Source organism: Dendrobates tinctorius, unplaced genomic scaffold (assembly GCF_039654945.1).
Source record: "Dendrobates tinctorius isolate UK_male_01 unplaced genomic scaffold, ASM3965494v1 ptg000022l, whole genome shotgun sequence".
Lineage (NCBI taxonomy): Eukaryota > Metazoa > Chordata > Amphibia > Anura > Dendrobatidae > Dendrobates > Dendrobates tinctorius.
In genome coordinates this window covers 39,324,060-39,342,962 of record NW_027361690.1, presented here as the reverse complement: position 1 = coordinate 39,342,962, position 18,903 = coordinate 39,324,060, and the positions used below count along the sequence as shown (strand labels likewise).

The following is an 18,903-nucleotide window of genomic DNA, read 5'->3' as shown; positions in this document are numbered from 1 at the left end:
CAGTCGCTTGTTGGTTAGTGGCCGGGAGGGGCAATCCTTTTTCCAATGTCCAGACTCGCCACTGTGAACACAGCATTTTCTCACGTGCCGTTGTCTCCTTTCTTCCTCCTTAAGGTTGATGGTTCCCATCTCCGTGATTTTCAATGAAGAACTGGCTCCCCTTCCTTGGGAGAATAATGATGTCTCGGTTTGTATCACTCCCCTTGCCCGTACCCTGCGATCCATTCAGACGGCCTGTGTCATAGCTTCCTCCAGGGCATCAGGTGGGGGGTGGAGAGCCAAGGCGTCTTTCAGATGCTCAGACAGTGGCGTCGTTCCAGCAGACCTCAGCAGCCCAGCGTCTGAACTCTGAGCAAAACCACTCGGCTGAGTGTTTCCCCTGGCAAACATTCATCAGCTTGTCCTCAGCCATACGCACCCGATCAGGCTCATCATAAATATGCCCCAGGGCCTCAAAAAATGCATCCACAGTCATACACTCAGGGGCCATGGTAGGAAGGGAGAAAGCCCAAGCTTGGGGGGCTCCCCTTAACAGAGACATAATGACCCCCACTCTCTGACTTTCATCCCCAGAAGAGTGTGGTCTTAAGGAAAAAAAAAACTTACAGCCCTCCCTGAAAACTCTGAAGTCATTTTTATCTCCAGAAAAGGTATCTGGTATCTTCACTGGAGACCTGGGGGAAATTAATGTAACATCCCGAGCCCCCCCATGAAAGAACTCCCTGCAAAGTGTCGGCGATCAGCTGCTGAGACTGAGCCAGGACTCTTTGTTCTCCAAAGAGTTTCTGAGACATCTGCGTCAGATGCTTAACCTGCTCAGAAAGAGTGTGCACAGGATCCATCACACACACAGGTGAATGGGAGCAGAGAAAAAAAAATGGTATGGGTCAGTTATAATGTCAGAGACACCGCACTGCACTTGCTCATAGAGCCAGTGCGCGTGTCCTGAGTACAGAAGCAGTGCTAAAAGATACCTGTAGAGACGGGCAGCAGAGGTGACCATGTGTGCTTCAGGCTAATAGTGTCAGGGTCCAGTCAGCGCTGGAAAGTAAAGAGGCATAGGACCTGCGGACACTGAAACTGAATAGTCTGCACGGGACCTATGGTCATGTGACTGCAAGGGGGCGGGGCTTAGCGTCCTGTATTCAGATAGGACAGGACACCATACAACAACTCAGAGTCAGGCAAAACGGAGGTCACACACAGTACGGGCAAACGAGGTACAGGAGGTACAAACAGACGGGTAGTCAGACAAAGCCAAAGGTCATACACAAGAGGACGACGTGGTACCAAGGGGACGAGCAGAGAGAAGTCGGGTCACAAGCAGAGAGTCATACACGAGAGGTAGCGCAGTACAAGAGGGGCAGGCAGAACTCGTAACAGGGACAGAACCAGATCACAACCGAACAAGCAAGCAAGATATCAGGCACAAGGCACACGTATACAAGAGGTCACTTAACTCAGCCGAGGGCAGGAGTATAACTGACTCTGGACCCAGGTCCAGTGAGCACTAAATAGCCTCCTGCTGCCAGAGAGAGGCAGCACAATTAACCCATAGTCTAACCAGGACGGGTCAAAGCGAAATCCCGTCCTGGATCATGACACGGCCTACCCGCGGTCACCCGCGGCCGCTGCCCTCTCGCTCCAGCCCGTGACTGCGGCCTGTCCCTCGTCACCCACAGCCGCCCTGCTCTCACCAGTGGCCGTGGCAAGTACAGTGCCGCCGCCGGCCACCACTGTCCCGCCGCGGTCCGCAGCAGGGGCCGAGCCTCTGCTGGCCGCGGACTCCCCGTCGCAGCCGTTAGCTGCGCAGGTGGTCTGTGATTCGCCACCACACATCGCTGCCGCTTGCCCCAGTCCGGGGACTGCGGCCCACCCGTTCAAGGACTCTGCCCGGGCCTGTGGAGTTTCAGTGTCATCAGCGCGCCGGAGCGTGCGAAGACTTCGCCAACGCCTCAGCAACTGGGCCCAGCGACTACTACTCCGAAAGACCACCATCCCAAACGGCGAGGGACGTCTGGACGGCTAAGTGGACTATATATTTACGGACCCGTAGTTGGCCATACCACGGCCCTATAGTGACCGGCTATGGCCGGAAGTAGTCGTGTTCTACCCGTTTGTGTTTGCTTGTTTTAGAGCCCCTGCGAGGGCAACCCGTGTTACCCCTTTTGGTGAACCAGCCGTTACTGAGGAAAGTTCCCTCTAGTCTTATAAACGTTATTATAGAAAGCACCAAATTGTCTTGCGACTCGTCACTGTATCCTGCGTACCTGCAATTACCACATATATCACTGGAATTATTTAAAGAAGCACTCCTTCCATCAAAGCATTTATCCTTTTATATATTGCAGTCATCATATTATATAGCACTGTGTATTTACAATTGCTCATTTTGCCTTTCTACCCAGCTAATTCTTCTTTCTTCTCTGCTGTCTGTAGAATCAGAAAGTCTCTTGTCCCTGCGTTTATCATTCCCCTCTTCAACTCATGACCCAGCTACTCCCTCCTTCCCCTGCCAGAAACTTAAGCAGTGACTTATGACTCATACAGGAAAATTGACCTCCTGTTTCTACATAGAGCTTAGAAGGATTCAAATAGTTTTTAATAATGTGATGTCATAGTCCTAATGGAAAAGAGAAGAATTAGCTGGATAGAAAGTGAAAATGAACAGTTGTAAGTACACACTGCTATAAAATATGAGGACTGCAATATATTAAGAGGATGAGAACTTTGATAGACATGCTTCACTAACTAGGAAATCTTTCAGCTGCAATGATGAGGATTCTGGATGATGTGAAATCTGCTCTAAAGATGCAGTTATGTTGAATATTAATCTGTTGTATTTTATCTACTAATATTGTTCAGTAGTCACAAACATCCTGTGCCAGGTTCATGGTAGTGGCTCTGGCAAGGATGGTTGACTGTAGTGGCTCTGGCAGGGGATGGCTGACTGTAGTGGCTCTGGCAGGGGATGGTTGATGGTAGTGGCTCTGGCAGGGAAGGTTGACTGTATTGGCTCTGACAGGGATGGTTGATGGTAGTGGCTCTGGCAGGGATGGTTGACGGCAGTAACTCTAGCAGGGATGGTTGACGGTAGTGGCTCTGGCAGGGATAGTTGTTGGTAGCGACTCTAGCAGGGATGGTTGACTGTAGTGGCTCTGACAGGGATGGTTGACACACACTGTAACTGAGAAATTCCCATTCCCCTAAGTAAACTCAGACACTGACTTGGTCAGGCATTTTGGCAGTGTAGATTTCCAGTCCAGATCTAGCTTTACACAATTGTACATAAAGATGCATCACATAATAAGATACTAAATTAGCCACCTTTTTATTTTTTGTCAAGTTATTTCAGATTTGAGACCAGATGTCTGGAGGGGATGATCAAATACCGGTGTTATTTTTGTTGTTGGTTGCCTGGAAACATTCGTCTACATAATGGATTATCATGGCATGTGACGTTTCTGGTTTGATTTAGGGTTTGTTTCTGCATGCTTATCTATCAGCTGAATATTAATTTACTTAACATATGGCTATTTTAGACACTGCACTTTAGTTCATGTCAAAATCGTATGAGTGAATGGATTATGAGTTTCAGACACTACGTTGAAACATGTTGATCTTCTCCATAAGTGTATATCATGGTCTGATAATAACACCATGGCCATGTTGCTTTTAGGTTATTACATCCACTATATTATTGTGTATAGCAAAACTGAGGAAAATAATAACAGTACATATGAAACTCTCACCATGACATGCAAATCCTCATCAGTTGGTCCTGTGGCCTCAAAAGTCTCCTGGTTGTCAGAGGATCGCTTGTACTGGACCTTGGTTCCTGCCACATTGAATTCTCCGGGGTAATTAATAGCCCAGTTGCCATTGATGACATAATGATGATTTCTATTTCTCAAGGCTGATAAAAAAAAACGGTAAGTGTAAAATGAGAGTGAAACTTAACAGAGGGAGATTACAAAACCCACATTCCACAGCTCACTTAATAACCCAACTGGAGATGATGTCTGGCTCCACCGAGTGCCGGGCAGAGCAGCGTTACCTTGTTTTACTAGTCTCTGTAAAATAACGCTGATACTAATGAAAATAAATCACATTTTATTACCAATCATTAAGTAATACATTAAGTTATAATCTAACTAGACTATTAAAATGCGAACTTTATGGTCTGAACATGTCTGTGGAGTTTATAGTTTTTTGCATAATGTTGGATGACAAAGATGCCCAATTTACTCAGTTCTTAGGAAAATACAACTGATATAATTTTACTTTTCAGCACCCAAAGAATTGCCACACAGAAACTTTAGCTATGAGGATATATACAACCACTAGTTTATTAACTCAGAATAATTAGGAACACTTAATCTTTGGTGGTATTTATGCAAACAGCAAGTCATACTAAAATTAAAAATAGTGCCCTGCTCTATTCCATGGCCTGCTGACACGTTGCGTGGTGAACTTCAGAAGTTAGGGACCATCCTGATTGGGTACACCTAGTCGCGGTGGGATGGCTTTTAAGCATTTTTGATCAAAATAGTGTCAGCTAAGTGCCCCATGGCCACAGTGTGAATATGCACCTACACATTGCCCTTACACTAACATGGGTACAGGCCCATTTCTTTGATTGTGTTTTAGTTTTGTGCTCTTTGCACATTCAGGGCTCCCCCTTTTTGGTCTGTACATTCCATCTACATAGCTTTCCATGGGCAGGTGTTGAAACAGTCAGTCCTAGGTCCTACTCTGCCCATCTTATTTTGAGGCCAGCGTGTGTTAGTGACTATCATGATTAAGGTGCCCCTTGGATTACTCTTATGCACTTTTGATCAAACTAGTGTCAACTAAGTGCCCTGTTATTTACATATACTATTACTATTTACTGCAAGATATATTCTCATTTGTTTTATCCTAAAGCCCCCGTCTCACATAGCGAGATCGCTGTTGCGTCACCGATTTTGTGACGCAACAGCGATCTCGCTACGTGTGACACATAGCGGCGATCGGGCCCCTGCTGAGATGTGGCTGATCGTGCTCGAATGTCCTGGGCCATTTTTTGATCGCTGGTGTCCCGCTGGCCAGCATGCATCGCTGTGTTTGACAGGGACAACGACGAATGACCTCAATACTACAGGTCTGAGAGACAGGGTCCCATCGACCGTTGTATCGTTCCGTATCTTTGCTGCGTCGCTGGTGAGATCTGACTGTTTGACATCTCACCAGCAACCACGTAGCGACGCACCAGCGATCCCTACTAGGTCATATCGTTGTCGGGATCGCTGGTGCATCGCCAAGTGTGACGGTACCCTAAGTTCCTCTTAGATATAAAGCAGCCAGTTTATGGTTCCCTTCTTTTCTGTTATTCTAATATGTCAAATACCACAAGATTCTATTCTTTAGAAACCTACAAATGGCAGATAAGATACTTGAACAGTCAAAGAGCAAACAAAAAAATGAGGTCTTATTTTTGTGTTTGCTCTCTGACAGTTTAATTACAGCCTTTCTTCTGTGGTTTTGTAATGGTTTTCTTTTTTGCACGCAGCTTCATGCTTTTGGCAAGTTTTCCTATAAAGATTAAAAGAAATTTCCTAATCAAGAGCCAAAGACAAACTAAACTTGTACAAAAACAAACAGAATGTTACAATTACCAAGCTGCGACTTTTGTGTTGTCTGAAGGTGCGATCTCGTCACCACAACACATTCTTAAAGGGATTAGCCGTGAAAGTTTCTAGCAACAACTCACAATGGTCTAAAATAACAAAAAAAGCAAAATAGCTCACCTTCATATTTCACTGATGCACTCATGCCAACGCTAACCTGGTCCCCCACCAGACTCTGACGTGACATGTGACCGCTGCAGCCAATCACTGCTAATAGTTGTTGTCACCACTGATGTCACATGATGGATCAGGGAAGCAGCAACAAGGAATAAGTAAGGTATACATCACTTTTTTTTTAATTATTTTTTTTAGGCTACATTGGGTATTACACCAATTTTATCACTGGAGGAATATTTTTCACTTAAATGCAAACATATTTCCTAGAATTGCTTTACAATGCGAAATGACTAATGACATGATTTCACAATCAAGAGGATGTACAAATTCCAATGCAAACATGGTGCCAGTGATGAGGCAATGACTAAGATATACGCGTGATGATTGATAATCTGTCTTACACATTACTAGGGGAGCTCAGGTTTCTGTACTCCACACATATGAAGGCGGAAAAACAGACCTCATTCCCAAGTAGTAAGAAACAGAACGAGTAGATTATTATTATTATTATTTATTTATATAGCGCCATTGATTCCATGGTGCTGTACATGAGAAGGGGTTACATACAAATAACAGATATCACTTACTGTAAACAAACTAACAATGACAGACTGATACAGAGGAGAGAGGACCCTGCTCTTTCGGGCTTACATGCTACAGGATGGTGGGGAAGGAGACAGTAGGTTGGTGGGTTGCAGCAGTTTCGGTGTTGGTTGAGGTGATATCAGCGGTAGTGGTGAGAGAGAAGGAGGTAGCGGGGTCATTGCAGGCTGTAGGCTTTCTTGAAGAGGTGGGTTTTCAGGTTCCGTCTGAAGGATCCAAATTTGGTTGATAGTCGGACTTGTTGGGGCAAAGAATTCCAGAGAATAGGGGCAGTTCGGGAGAAGTCTTGGAGGCGGTTGGGTGAGGAGCGAATAAGTGTGGAGGAGAGAAGGAGGTCTTGGGAGGACCGGAGATTACGTGAGGGAAGGTATCAGGAGATTAGTTCAGAGACATATGGGGGAGACAGGTTATAGATGGCCTTGTAGGTCAGTATTAGTAATTTGAACTGGATACGCTGAGGGTATGGGAGCCAGTGAAGAGTGTTATGATGAGTCACCGAAGGAGGAAAAAACAAAATACCAGCTAAGTCCAGAAAAACCAGAGAGGTTGGCAGCTATCGGATTGCAGACCCCTGAACCTATCCACAACAACTAGCAGTAGCCGTGGGGGGTTCCTACGGTGCCCTAGACCCTCGATCACAGCCGGAGAGCTACATAGCCTAAAGACAGAAAGGGGAAAAACTAAACTGCCCCAGAGCAGACCCCAAAGCAATAGGCAGCCCCCAACATATAATGACGGTGAAGCAAGATGAAAACACTAACACAGATAGAAAGATAGGTTGAGCAAATGATGGGGCCCAAGCTAACTACATAGGACAGGATAGGAAAGCTGCTGTCTGCCATCCGCAAAAACCCTATCAAAATGAGCCAACCGACTGATAGGAAAAACAGGTCCTGAAGTCGCTAGGCTTTAAAAGACTATATCAGCACTCAGGTATATTCTGAAGACAGAGCAAAAGATCAACAGATCAGAGACAAAAATGGAATTCAGCTCACCCTCGGCCGGGGATGGCAGAACTCCCAAAAAACAAGGCAAAACAAAAACAAAACTGAAGAGTACAAAGCAGAGCAGAAAAACTTGGCTTTGAGACGCAGGAATCAGACTGGTCTCCAAGAATCCAGCAGGAAAATCACCAGCCAGGAAGAAGGGTGTCGGCAGCCTTATATCAAGTCCTCAATTCCAGCCACCCAGTTATCATCTAGCTGCCCAGGTGTTTGGTAATCAGTAACACTACCTTCCTTCACCAGAGGAGGGAGTTCATCAGACCTCAATGGTGAAGGAAAAAAGGAAATCACAACAGAAGAGATTTGCAGAGGGGAGAAGCGGAGGAGTAGCGAGGAGAGATGAATTAGTCGGGCATCAGAGTTAAGTATGGACTGGAGAGGTGCGAGGGTGTTAGCAGGGAGAACACAGAAAAGGATGTTGCAGTAGTCGAGGCGGGAGATGATGAGGGCATGCACAAGCATTTTAGTAGATTGAGGGTTGAGGAAAGGACGGATTCTGGAAATATTTTTGAGCTGGAGGCGACAGGAGGTAGAAAGAGCTTGGATGTAAGGTTTGAAGGACAGGGCAGAGTCAAAGGTTACTCTGAGGCAGCGGATGTCATTAATTGTTATAGCTAGGTCGGGTAAGGAAGATCTGTGAGATGGAGGAAAGTTGATGAGTTCAGATTTGTCCACATTGAGAGGAGAAGAAGGAGGATATGGCTGATAGACACTCTGGGATTCTGGACAGCAGAGAGGTGACGTCTGGGCCAGAGAGGTAGATCTGAGTGTCATCAGCATAAAGGTGGTACTGGAATTCGTGGGACTTTATGAGTTGTCCCAGACCAAGTGTATAGATTGAGAAGAGTAGGGGTCCTAAAACAGAGCCTTGGGGGAGTCCAACAGAGAGAAGGTGGGATGAGGAGGTGGTGTGGGAGACGCTGAATGTGCGGTTGGAAAGGTATGAGGAGATCCAGGACTGAGCAAGGCCTTTGATGCCAAAGGAGGAGAGGATCTGTAGTAGGAGGCAGTGTTCAATTGTGTCGAATGCAGAGGACAGGTCTAGAAGCAGGAATATAGAGTATTGTCCATTTGATTTGGCTGTAAGTAGGTCGTTAGTCATTTTGGTCAGGGCTGTCTCAGTGGAGTGATGGGGGCGGAAACCAAATTGTAGATTGTCAAAGAGCAAGTTAGATGAGAGGTGGGAGGAAAGTTCAGCCTTCTATCAGATGTGATAGTGTTAGGAGTCAGGTTCCTGTGTCTGCTCTGCAGAAATCCAGATCCTTACATTCTGCAGTCTCTTGCTCTTTATCTATCGCAGAGGAGATTGCCTTGCAGCAAATCTCTCCAGGGGCTAAGTCCCTCTGTCCTCCTACTGAGCATGCTCATGAGACGGTTTCCCATTGGAGATCGGGAGTCATGTGCTCAGGTCCTGCTCCAGATCTCATTGGTCCATCTCGGAGATCTGGAAGCTTCCGGAAGGTCCCGGCTGCTATAAAAAGCGCGCATGGCCGTTCCGCCATGCGCTAGTATAGACTATACTGCTATGTGTGAATGGTGACGGATGTATGATTCTGTGACTGACTTATTATGAAACCCCTTCCCTCTGATATTACGCATGTGGTTAGGGAATTAGTTCAGTAGTCTGTGCCAGTCTGTGGCAAGCCTTAGGCCACTGTGCACACCACACCTCTACGCTAGCGTCTGACATAGCGCCTGCTTTGTAGCTGTGTCGTCCAGCGGCAGTGTCCTGCGCCGCACTGCAGCCCTTCTTGGCGCTCGCAGTAGCGACGCCGAACACACGGTAGGTCTAGACGGACGCAGCTCCTCTGTCTTAGTTCCTGCTCCTGTGACCTTATACCGTGTGTGCATTTACCTGAGGCCTGTGACTCTAACAGGCTTAGCCTTTTGTATGTTTTTGTTGCGGCGCCTCTGTGTGTGAACAGAGCCCGCTCTGCGCACTTCGGGTGAAGTTGAACCCATGCGCATTATATCGCCATATTGCTCGTCTGCCATTACTCAGCAGCGGTTGTAACACCTACTGCACGGTGGACCCCGAGCGGCGAAAGCACGTTATTATTATTTTTATTTAGTGCGTTCCGCCGTTCCTAACATTATACTAGCGCCAGGGTCTGGCTAGTGATGGCAGATCAGCAGCAACTCCTTCAGTGCATTCACCAGCTAGAAGGCCAGTTGGCTACTCTTGAGAGTGTTATCGCAGCGGCGAAGTCTTCGGAGGCTGCTGTACAGGCAATCGCAGAGGCGGTTTCTCGTATGTCCACGTCCTCCCACGCGCCGAGTTACCCACCTCCCGTTGCCCGATAAATTTTCTGGCGATGGCGCCTCCTGTATGGGTTTCGTCAGCCAGTGCTCTATCCAGCTGGAGTTACTGGCTGCGCGATTCCCTACAGAGCGGGCCAAGGTGGGGTTTATTGTTTCCCTTCTGTCGGGCAAGGCGTTGGTGTGGGCTACGCCACTATGGGAGCGTGGTGACCCAGAGGTTCGGACCGCTGCTCAGTTTTTAACAGCTATTAAGCAGGTCTTCCTGGGACCACGGGTCACGCATGACACCTCTCTACAGCTACTGGCTTTGACTCAGGGATCCCTCTCGGTTAGTCAGTATGCCGTTCGTTTTCGGACACTGGCTTCCGAGCTGGAGTGGTCTGACAAAGCCCTCATCCCTGTGTTTTGGAGAGGTTTAGCTGAGCATGTTAAGGATGCTCTTTCTACAAGAGAGGTTCCTGCAAGTCTGGAGGAGCTGATTGCTATTGCCACTCGTATTGATCTCCGTTTTTCGGAGCGCGGGCTGGAGCGTGCTCAATCCAGACAGAAGGTTACTCCGGCTCCCAACCTCTTTGAACCTCTGGAATCACCCGAGCCAGAGTGTTCACTCCCAGAGCACATGGAGGTGTCTCGCGCCAGTCTCGAGGCGCGTCTGACACTAAGTTCCACTTGCGGCTGCCACTTTCAGCACTCTGTTCACCAGGATAACGGGGCCCCGCAATGGACAAACTCTGTGCCTCCGGGCAAGACCTTTGTCCCCCCTCGCCTTCGGCCGAAGGTCCTTGCGTGGGCACACGCATCCAGGGCGGGTGGTTACTGTGGCTACATGCAGATCACAAAATTCCTGGCATCCTGGCAGGGTCGTATTGGTGGCCACACAGGGCTCCGGACATTAAGAAATATATTCAGGCATGCGCCTCGTGAGCTCGGGTAAGCTTCCTTAAACAGAGAGTGGAGACGTTCGCCGACACATCGCTGCGTCCCACTTCAACTTATGCTCCGGGTGGTGTGCCGCTCCCATTGTCTCCCACATGTCCCTTCTTAAGCCTGGCGATCTTGCCGCCTCTAATACCTTCCACGTGTCCCGGTTTTCCGTGTCACCTACCGGGACATCAGACTTGCCTCCGGACGAGTCTGAGGCCTATGCCTCTGATGGGCACAGGGTTTTGGATTGGGAGGCTCAGAGAGGAGGGGGCCCTAGGAGGAGTAATGTTAGGAATCAGGTTCCCGCGTCTGCTCTGCAGGAATCCAGATCCATACATTCTGCGGTCTCTTGCTCTTTATCTACCACTGAGGAGATTGCCTTGCAGCAAATCTCTCCAGGGGCTAAGTCCCTCTGTCCTCCTACTGAGCATGCTCATGAGACGGATTACTATTGGAGATCGGGAGTCATGTGCTCAGGTCCTGCTCCAGATCTCATTGGTCCATCTCGGAGATCTGGTAGCTTCCAGAAGGTCCCGGCTGCTATAAAAAGCGTGCATGGCCGTTCCGCCATGCGCTAGTATAGACTATTCTGCTATGTGTGAATGGTGACGGAGGTACGATTCTGGTGACTGACTTATTATGAAACCCCTTCCCTCTGATATTACGCATGTGTTTAGGGAATTAGTTCAGTAGTCTGCGCCAGTCTGTGGCAAGCCTTAGGGCACTGTGCACACCGCACCTCTGCACTAGCGTCCGACATAGCGCCTGCTTTGTAGCTGTGTCGTCCAGCGGCCGTGTCCTGCGCCGCGCTGCAGTTGCAGCCCTTCTTCGCGTTCGCAGTAGCGACGCCACACACATGGTAGGTCTAGACGGACGCAGTCCCTTTGTCTTAGTTCCTGCTCCTGTGACCTTATACCGTGTGTGCATTTACCTGAGGCCTGTGACTCTAACAGGCTCAGCCTTTTGTATGTTTTTGTTGTGGCGCCTCTGTGTGTGAACAGAGCCTGCTCTGCGCACTTCGAGTGAAGTTGAACCCGTGCGCATTATACCGCCATATTGCTCCTCTGTCATCACTCAGCAGCGGTTGTAACACCTACTGCACGGTGGACCACGAGCGGCGAACGCACTTTATTATTATTTTTATTTAGTGCGTTCCGCCGTTCCTAACAGATAGAAGGCTGAATAAATCAGATTCGCCTCTCTTAGGCTGATTCTTGGGCAAGATGTTACCTGTCTATGTAGCAAGTCCAATGAACAGATAAGAATACATTTTCGTAAAAACGCCAGAGGGCTCTGAAATGCCTCCTAATGAGATATTTCAGCTCAGATTAAACACAAGCTTTCCTTGATTATTTTGGGAAAGTATGTACCGTAATTCTTTTCCATGACATGTATCTGAGATAAACCTGTGTATCCAACTCTAAATTTCTACTGTAGAATGAAGAAAATAATGAGGCCCCTGTGGAAGGGTAGATGAAAGAGCCAGTTATGGGGAAGTTAAAGAGGCATGTTATGACAATCTAATGCTAAAGGATTTACAGCAGTGTCAAGAACTTCTCATCCACTGACATACCATTACACCCATCTTCACTTTAAATTTTAATTATTGTGCTGTCAGTGGGTGAATGAACTGGTTAAACTGCCCCAGGGAAAATATTAAAGTCATACGCCCCTTTACAACAATACTTTATAATATGTCAAGTAGTTTCCCAAGTGACTTTCATGTTTCTCTATCTAAAATAGATCTTTATCAAACCAATAATATAATGAAAACTCATTTCATGTTCTGTATCAATCCATCACCATGCTAAAGATCTCTGCTTGCTTTCTATGAATGTTCTCGCTATAACAGAGGCTAAAATCAGATCAGATAACAAGCCCCGCACCTGGATGAAGACGAGTGCCTTGACAGCAATAAGAGATCTTGTAAATGTTTGGGGACTGATTCAAACAGTTACACCAAGAAAACCGTAGAAATTTTCATTATGCAATAGCAAAGCTGTACTTTTAAAAAGCTGGAAAACTGATCTTGTAAACAGGATGCCATTTGTAATGCAGAAAACAACTTTGGTTAACTCTATGTAAACTGCAAGCTACGAGATCTGAGAGGTCCACTGGGGGGTCTTACAAATTCCTTCACAGTAAGCAGAAGAAAAGGTTGCATCATGCATGATCACATACAACTTTTAGAAGTGCAAAAAAACAGATTATGTGGCATTTTATATTTTGTATTGAAATGTTTCAGTTAATACTGAAAATAAATAATTTCCAAAGACAAAAATGATGGAATGATCTGGGCAATCCATAGTTTATGTCCAACCTGTTAGGGCATATTGAACAAATGAGACTGGGTTTTCAAGTTCATTTTTTTAGATTTTGAAGTCAAAATTTAATTTACAAAGCGGAATCTCTCATTTACAGGTATCTGCCATTTATGTTTACACACCTTCTCCTGTACTCCGCCTACCTGTGGTTTACTGACGTTCGTCTACCTGAGGGTTCCTGATGTCCTCTGCTTGCCTGCAGTTTCCTGAGATCCTCCGCCTGCCTGCGGTTTCCTGAAATCCGCCGCCTGCCTGCGGTTTCCTGAAATCCTTTGCCTGCCGTTTTCTGTTATCCACCTGCCTTCGGTTTCCTGACTTATGCCTGCAGTCTCCTTTTCCCTGGTTGTCCGTGTCCTGAGTGCCCCACCTAGCTTCTGCACTGATGCCCCTACTCTCTGTGCCCACCGTGGTCTGTTTGCCCATCTCGACCTTGAGCTTGGTGGATTCACCTCACCTAGTGATCCTATCAGCAACTTTTATGAAGTTTTCCTTTTGCATCATGGGACCTCAGCCTAAAGGCGGTGATTTATGATCTAGACTCCAGTTTATTTACTAGAATCTAGAGCAGTTCTTTACATTTGAGGTAAGGTGACACCTGTTAAATTTATTGGAAGCCAATTATTTTCAGCTTTATGTAATGCTTTATCTTAAGACTATGTTCACATTACATTCAGGGTATGCATCTGTGGCTTTGTCGAGGTTCCTGTTTGAAAGCCCTGAACAACCGGATTCAGATGCGAACCACAAACGGAGCTATTCTTAATAATGAGTCAGTCTGCCTCATAGTGAATGATTCCATAGGGGGAATCATCTGTGTAGGTTTTTAATTAGTGCAACTGTCTTATTTTCATCATGTTGCCATCTGTTGCCACTTAAAGGGAATCTATCAATAGGATCAACCCTCCTAAGCCATCTATATGGGCAAACAGGTCATGGAAAGTTGAGTAAAATAATCCTTTGATATCTGCGATCCGATGTCTTATTCCAGAGAAATCCACATTTTTCTTAATATGGAAATGAGCTTCCATATGTGCAAAATTTAAAGAGAACATCTGGTTACTGTGCTAATGTAACACATAAGTTATCATAATGTTGTGTAGTAGACATGCGCCAGCCTCAGTCCCTGGACATCCACGTACCTGAAACATTCTGTTGTAGCCTGTACTTACCAAGATAGTTATTGCTCTTGTCAGTCACCCTGATGTTAGTGGCACCTGCAGGAATCTTGGTCACTTCATTGTATCCAAATAGCCCTAAAATCACAATAATGAAGAACAGTGAGTCCTGTCCTAAACAGAAGAACCATTTTAACAAGGTGAAACACTATCCCTCTCCCCTCAGGCCTGTCATTTTACTGACAGGAGATGCTGGAAAGATTTCTATGTGCAGACACTGCCAAGGTACAGGGGTTAATAAAACACAGAGCTGATGCACTCAGTGACTTGTGTGTATTGGAACATGAATGTAAAGAATTCCATTTACTAAGACCGGGAAGACCCCGATTGTTCTCAGCTGGTTCCGATGCATCAAGATTGGCCAAGTTTCTATACAGCAGTATGTATACCTGCATGTTTATTTTGGGTCCCTCACATTTAACCATAAAGACTGAATCTCAATTGAGTAAGACGTCAATAAAATTAATTGTACTACTATATAATTTAAGATATTACATTATGTAATTGCAAATTTGCAAAATGTATTTTCATTTATTAAAAGTAATATCTCCTAATGATGGAAAGACAGACATTTCCCCTTGAAAAGCTGCCACTATACAGGCAGTGTGGTATTACTTGGCATCCGGTCAAATAATAGGCATTAATTTAATACATGGATTGGCCAAGGAAGCCGCTGAAATTTAGGGTTTCTCTACTCTGGATTAGAGAGGAGGGTACCTAGCAAACCACCATGACATCAGTATATTGCATATGTCTCCCTTTGCTCATCTGGGATTAGAAATAGTTTTTGTATTTCCATAAAAAGTGCCACATGTGTACATGTCTGCAATTTAGAACTGCAGTTCAGCTCCATCTACTATATAATCGTCTAATTCTGTCTGTCTGTCACAGAAATCCCGCGTTGCTGATTGGACCAATCAGCGACAGGCGCAGCCCAGACACGAATTGGTGCGGCATTCGAACGACGCATGCCACCACTACCGTCGGGAGATCTGCGGCGCTAGCCACTGATCTCCCGATGGTTGCCACGGGTCATCTCCTGCCGCACAGAGGTCAGCGGCGACGCAGCCGGGAGATGACCGGCACAGCGCTCAATGTGCGGATGGTACCCAGGGTCCGGAGGAGAGGAGACTCTCCTCCAGGCCCTGGGTGCCATAAACCTGTAAAAAAAATAGACTCTCTCCTCTCACCACGCACCCGGCATCTTCCGGTCCCAGTAATGCTTTGAGCAAAAGACCGCTGATGACGTCGCGCTCTCGCGAGAGTGACGTCATCTCCGGTCCTTCGCGCTAAGCATTACTGGGAACGGAAGATGCCGGGAGCATGGAGAGGAGATCGGGGGCCGTCGGAAGGTGAGAATAACCTTTATTTTAATTTTTTTTAATTATTTTTTACATTCTATCTTTTACTATTGATGCTGCATAGGCAGCATCAATAGTAAAAAGTTGATCACAATTATCAAACACTATGCTTGACAAGTGTGACCAAACTGTCAATCACATTCCAAGCGATGCTTCAAATCTCTTGGAATGAGCTTGAGTTCCACACGTGAAAAATGCATGTTTTCTGTCAGAAAACGCATGCGTTTTTCCCACGGCGGGAGATGCGGAAATGTTACGGAAATTTCCACAGCATTTCTGCAACGCGGGTACTTAGCTTCAGCGTGACACGCAGCAGCGACCAGGCCCCCGCTGTGAGATCGCCGATTGTGGTGGATCGTCCTGGACCATCTTTTGAACGTCGGTCTCCCGCTGGCCATATTCTAGAATACCCGATGCATTAGAATCGGGCCACCATCTAGCCCACTATAAGTGGCTCCAATTCTTGCCGCCATTCTTGTATTACATGGACAGTCTTTCATCCGAATAGCCACCACGTAGTGAGAAAATGCAAGTGACATGCTGAGCTTGACATAGTGGTCTATGGAAAAATTAGCTTTTGTAGCAGATACCAGCAGAAGGAAAATTGCCTTGGTTAATGCATTCTTAACCCCTTAGTGACAGAGACAATTTTGTACTTAATGACCAAGCCAATTTTTACAATTCCGACCACTGTCACTTTGAGGTTATAGCTCTGGAATGCTTCAAAAGATCCCACTGATTCTAACATTGTTTTTTTTCGTGACATGTCTATTTATAGAATTGCCTTGTAATGTTTTAATTTCCTGTTCTGTCAAGATGTCACCGTATCCCAGAATTCCAAGTGGAGGAAGTTCACCGACCGCAATATTGGGACACCCAAGTGATGGGTGTCTCAATATGGAAACTGCTGCTGGTACAGACCTATTGCACGGTACCACCAGCGGAACACCATCGCACTACACACACACACTCTATATGCACCACACTCACACACTCACACACTCACGCAGCCTCTTGCACGGTACCACCAGCGGAACACAGTCGCACTGCTCCTGTGCGAATTCTGCACAGGCCCAGTGAATCATTCGGCTGATCCTGGCAGCAGATGCGCAGCGTGTCTAAAGGCAGAGGAAGCCGGTCACAATAACGGGGTTTTCCCACGAATGAAAGTTCATTTTAAAAATTGTCTGTGTCTGACCGTGTACGGAGCATACCACATCTCCTGAGCAGGGGAGGAATCAAAAGACAATATTGAAATTACAGCAGGGGATCACAGAGGATTCATTTTGTGAGGTAAACTATTTCACTGACTGTTTTTAAACAATATTTTACCTCAGAAAATGTATCCTCTGCGATCTCCTGCTGTAATGTCAGTATTGTCTTTTGCTTCCCCCCCTGCCCAGGAGCTGTGGTATGTTCTGTAGACGGTCAGACACAGGGGTGAGAGAGACAGAGCATAAAGGGAAGACAGCTCAAACGGGACGGCACATGAAGGGAGAACACAGAACAGGAAGGAGAGAGACAGCAGAAAAGGGGGATAGACAGGTCAAAGAAGAGAGCACAGACGGAAGAAGTCAGCATATGGGGAAAGAGAGAGTGGATAGGTGGGTGAGCACATGGGGGGCAGAGATTCTCAACGCTGCAAAGTCTGCCCCATCGTGACATTACCGCCCTCCCGATGCAATAGCATTGGGCCTCCATCTAGTAGTACTTCATAAAAACAGAGAAAAAAGTATTTCAGCTCACCAGACATTCATTCAATTGAGGTCACTCCGGAGTAAGTGAGGTGCGATGCACGGAGATGGAGATCCTGAGCTGACTCCCAGGTGAATGAGCCATATACACAAGCAGAGGGAAGTCCAGTCACCAGCAAAATTATTAGATAGAGGAAAATTAGGCTATGGTTGAGAGATCTGATGCCTAACAGGGAACCGACATTATATATACCTTATTTTCTTCTGCACAGAAAAGAAATCATACACATAGAGAATCCAATACTTAGAGCTTCTATGCTTTGTTGGTCACATTTATGCAGAAGAAGGTTTAATGTTTCCCCTCTTTCAACTAAAAAATTGAGACTCCCTTTTTTGTCACCTGTCAAGATTTCTTTAAGACCAATGTTTGACAGTTGGACAAAAATCCCCATCACATTTGTGGATGACTTACTAGATAATAATAGAGTCATGCCCTTTGAGCTGATCAAAACCAAGTTTGGAGTCCCCAATACGGAATATATGAAATATCTCTTGCTCAAAGAGGAATACAGTAATTATAAGAAACACTTCTGCGGAGTGGTTTTGATTAACCATACCATTCATAGCTTCTTAACTAATACATCTCCCAGTCACAGGAGTTCTCTTAAACCCTTGTACAACATCCTAACCGGTAAATATACCTTTTCTAGTGGAGGATGTTTTGAGAGGTGGGAAACCACTCTGCAGAAACAGATACAGATGCCCCAATGGACATCATCTTTTAAAATTGCGGCAAAGTCCACAAAATGTATGAACATACTTGAGACACACTATTATCTTACCCCGAATAGACTCAGATATTTTGGAGGGGGGGATCTGGATTATGCTGGCGTGGATGTGGATCTCAAGCTGACTTGCTCCATGTTTTTTGGGGATGCCCTGTATTGAAAGTATACTGGCTCAAGGTTTTTAACTTAATCTCGACCATATGTAACTGGCATGTCCAACCGCATCCTGCCCTAGCCCTGTTACTCATAGGTATTTACAGACTTAAAAAAGAAAAGTTTCTGGTTGCTCACATTCTTATGTCTTCAGTGTACCTTATAGCGAAAGGTTGGAACAATAAGCAACCTCCGGATATTGTCACACTGATTATGTTGGTTGATAAACACTGTACTTATGAAAAGATTCACTATATCAATAATCTATCAATTAAATTATTTGGTGATAGATGGTATAAATGGTTGGAACTCAAGTCCAAAATTGAAGAGGAGTTTATACCCTAAATCTTTGTTTTCTCTTTTTTTTCCTTTTTTTTTTATTATTCATGATGTGCCAATATTTTATATATATCTAGGTGTCTGCCTGTGCTCTTACAATTGTCTTTTTGTTCTGTTCTGTTCATTGTTAATCGCACTCACTTCAAGTGCTGATATGATTGTAATGGTATTATACTGTGATGTTTTGATTTACATTACTCTAAATTTCATTTGGATATGACTATATGAATGTATGTTTTACATTTCTATTACTCTAAAAACTCTAATAAAAATATTGTTTAAGAAAATTAGGCTATGGTATTAAAAACCTTTATCCTTTATTGTAGCTTCATAAAAGCAAGATGTTTTTATGAGGCTACAATAAAGGATAAAGGTTTTTAATATCATAGCCTAATTTTCCTCTAATACTCCATTTTGCTGGTGAATGGACTTCCCTTTGATTGTGTATATAGTATTTCATGTTAGTGGTAAAATGTCTTCAATATGACTT

At 45.5% G+C, this 18,903-nt stretch overlaps 1 protein-coding gene across 1 annotated transcript in view; it reads right to left on the bottom strand.

Annotated features, from left to right (window-relative positions):
- LOC141084136 (ADAMTS-like protein 5) overlaps nucleotides 1–18,903 on the bottom strand; it is a 124,833-nt gene that overhangs the window by 26,775 nt on the left and 79,155 nt on the right. Inside the window, exons 8-9 of the mRNA XM_073568611.1 lie at nucleotides 14,073–14,156; nucleotides 3,753–3,916 (exon numbers count right to left, since the gene is read on the bottom strand). Coding sequence (XP_073424712.1) covers nucleotides 3,753–3,916; nucleotides 14,073–14,156 — 248 coding nt within the window. The remainder of the gene's footprint in view (nucleotides 1–3,752; nucleotides 3,917–14,072; nucleotides 14,157–18,903) is intronic.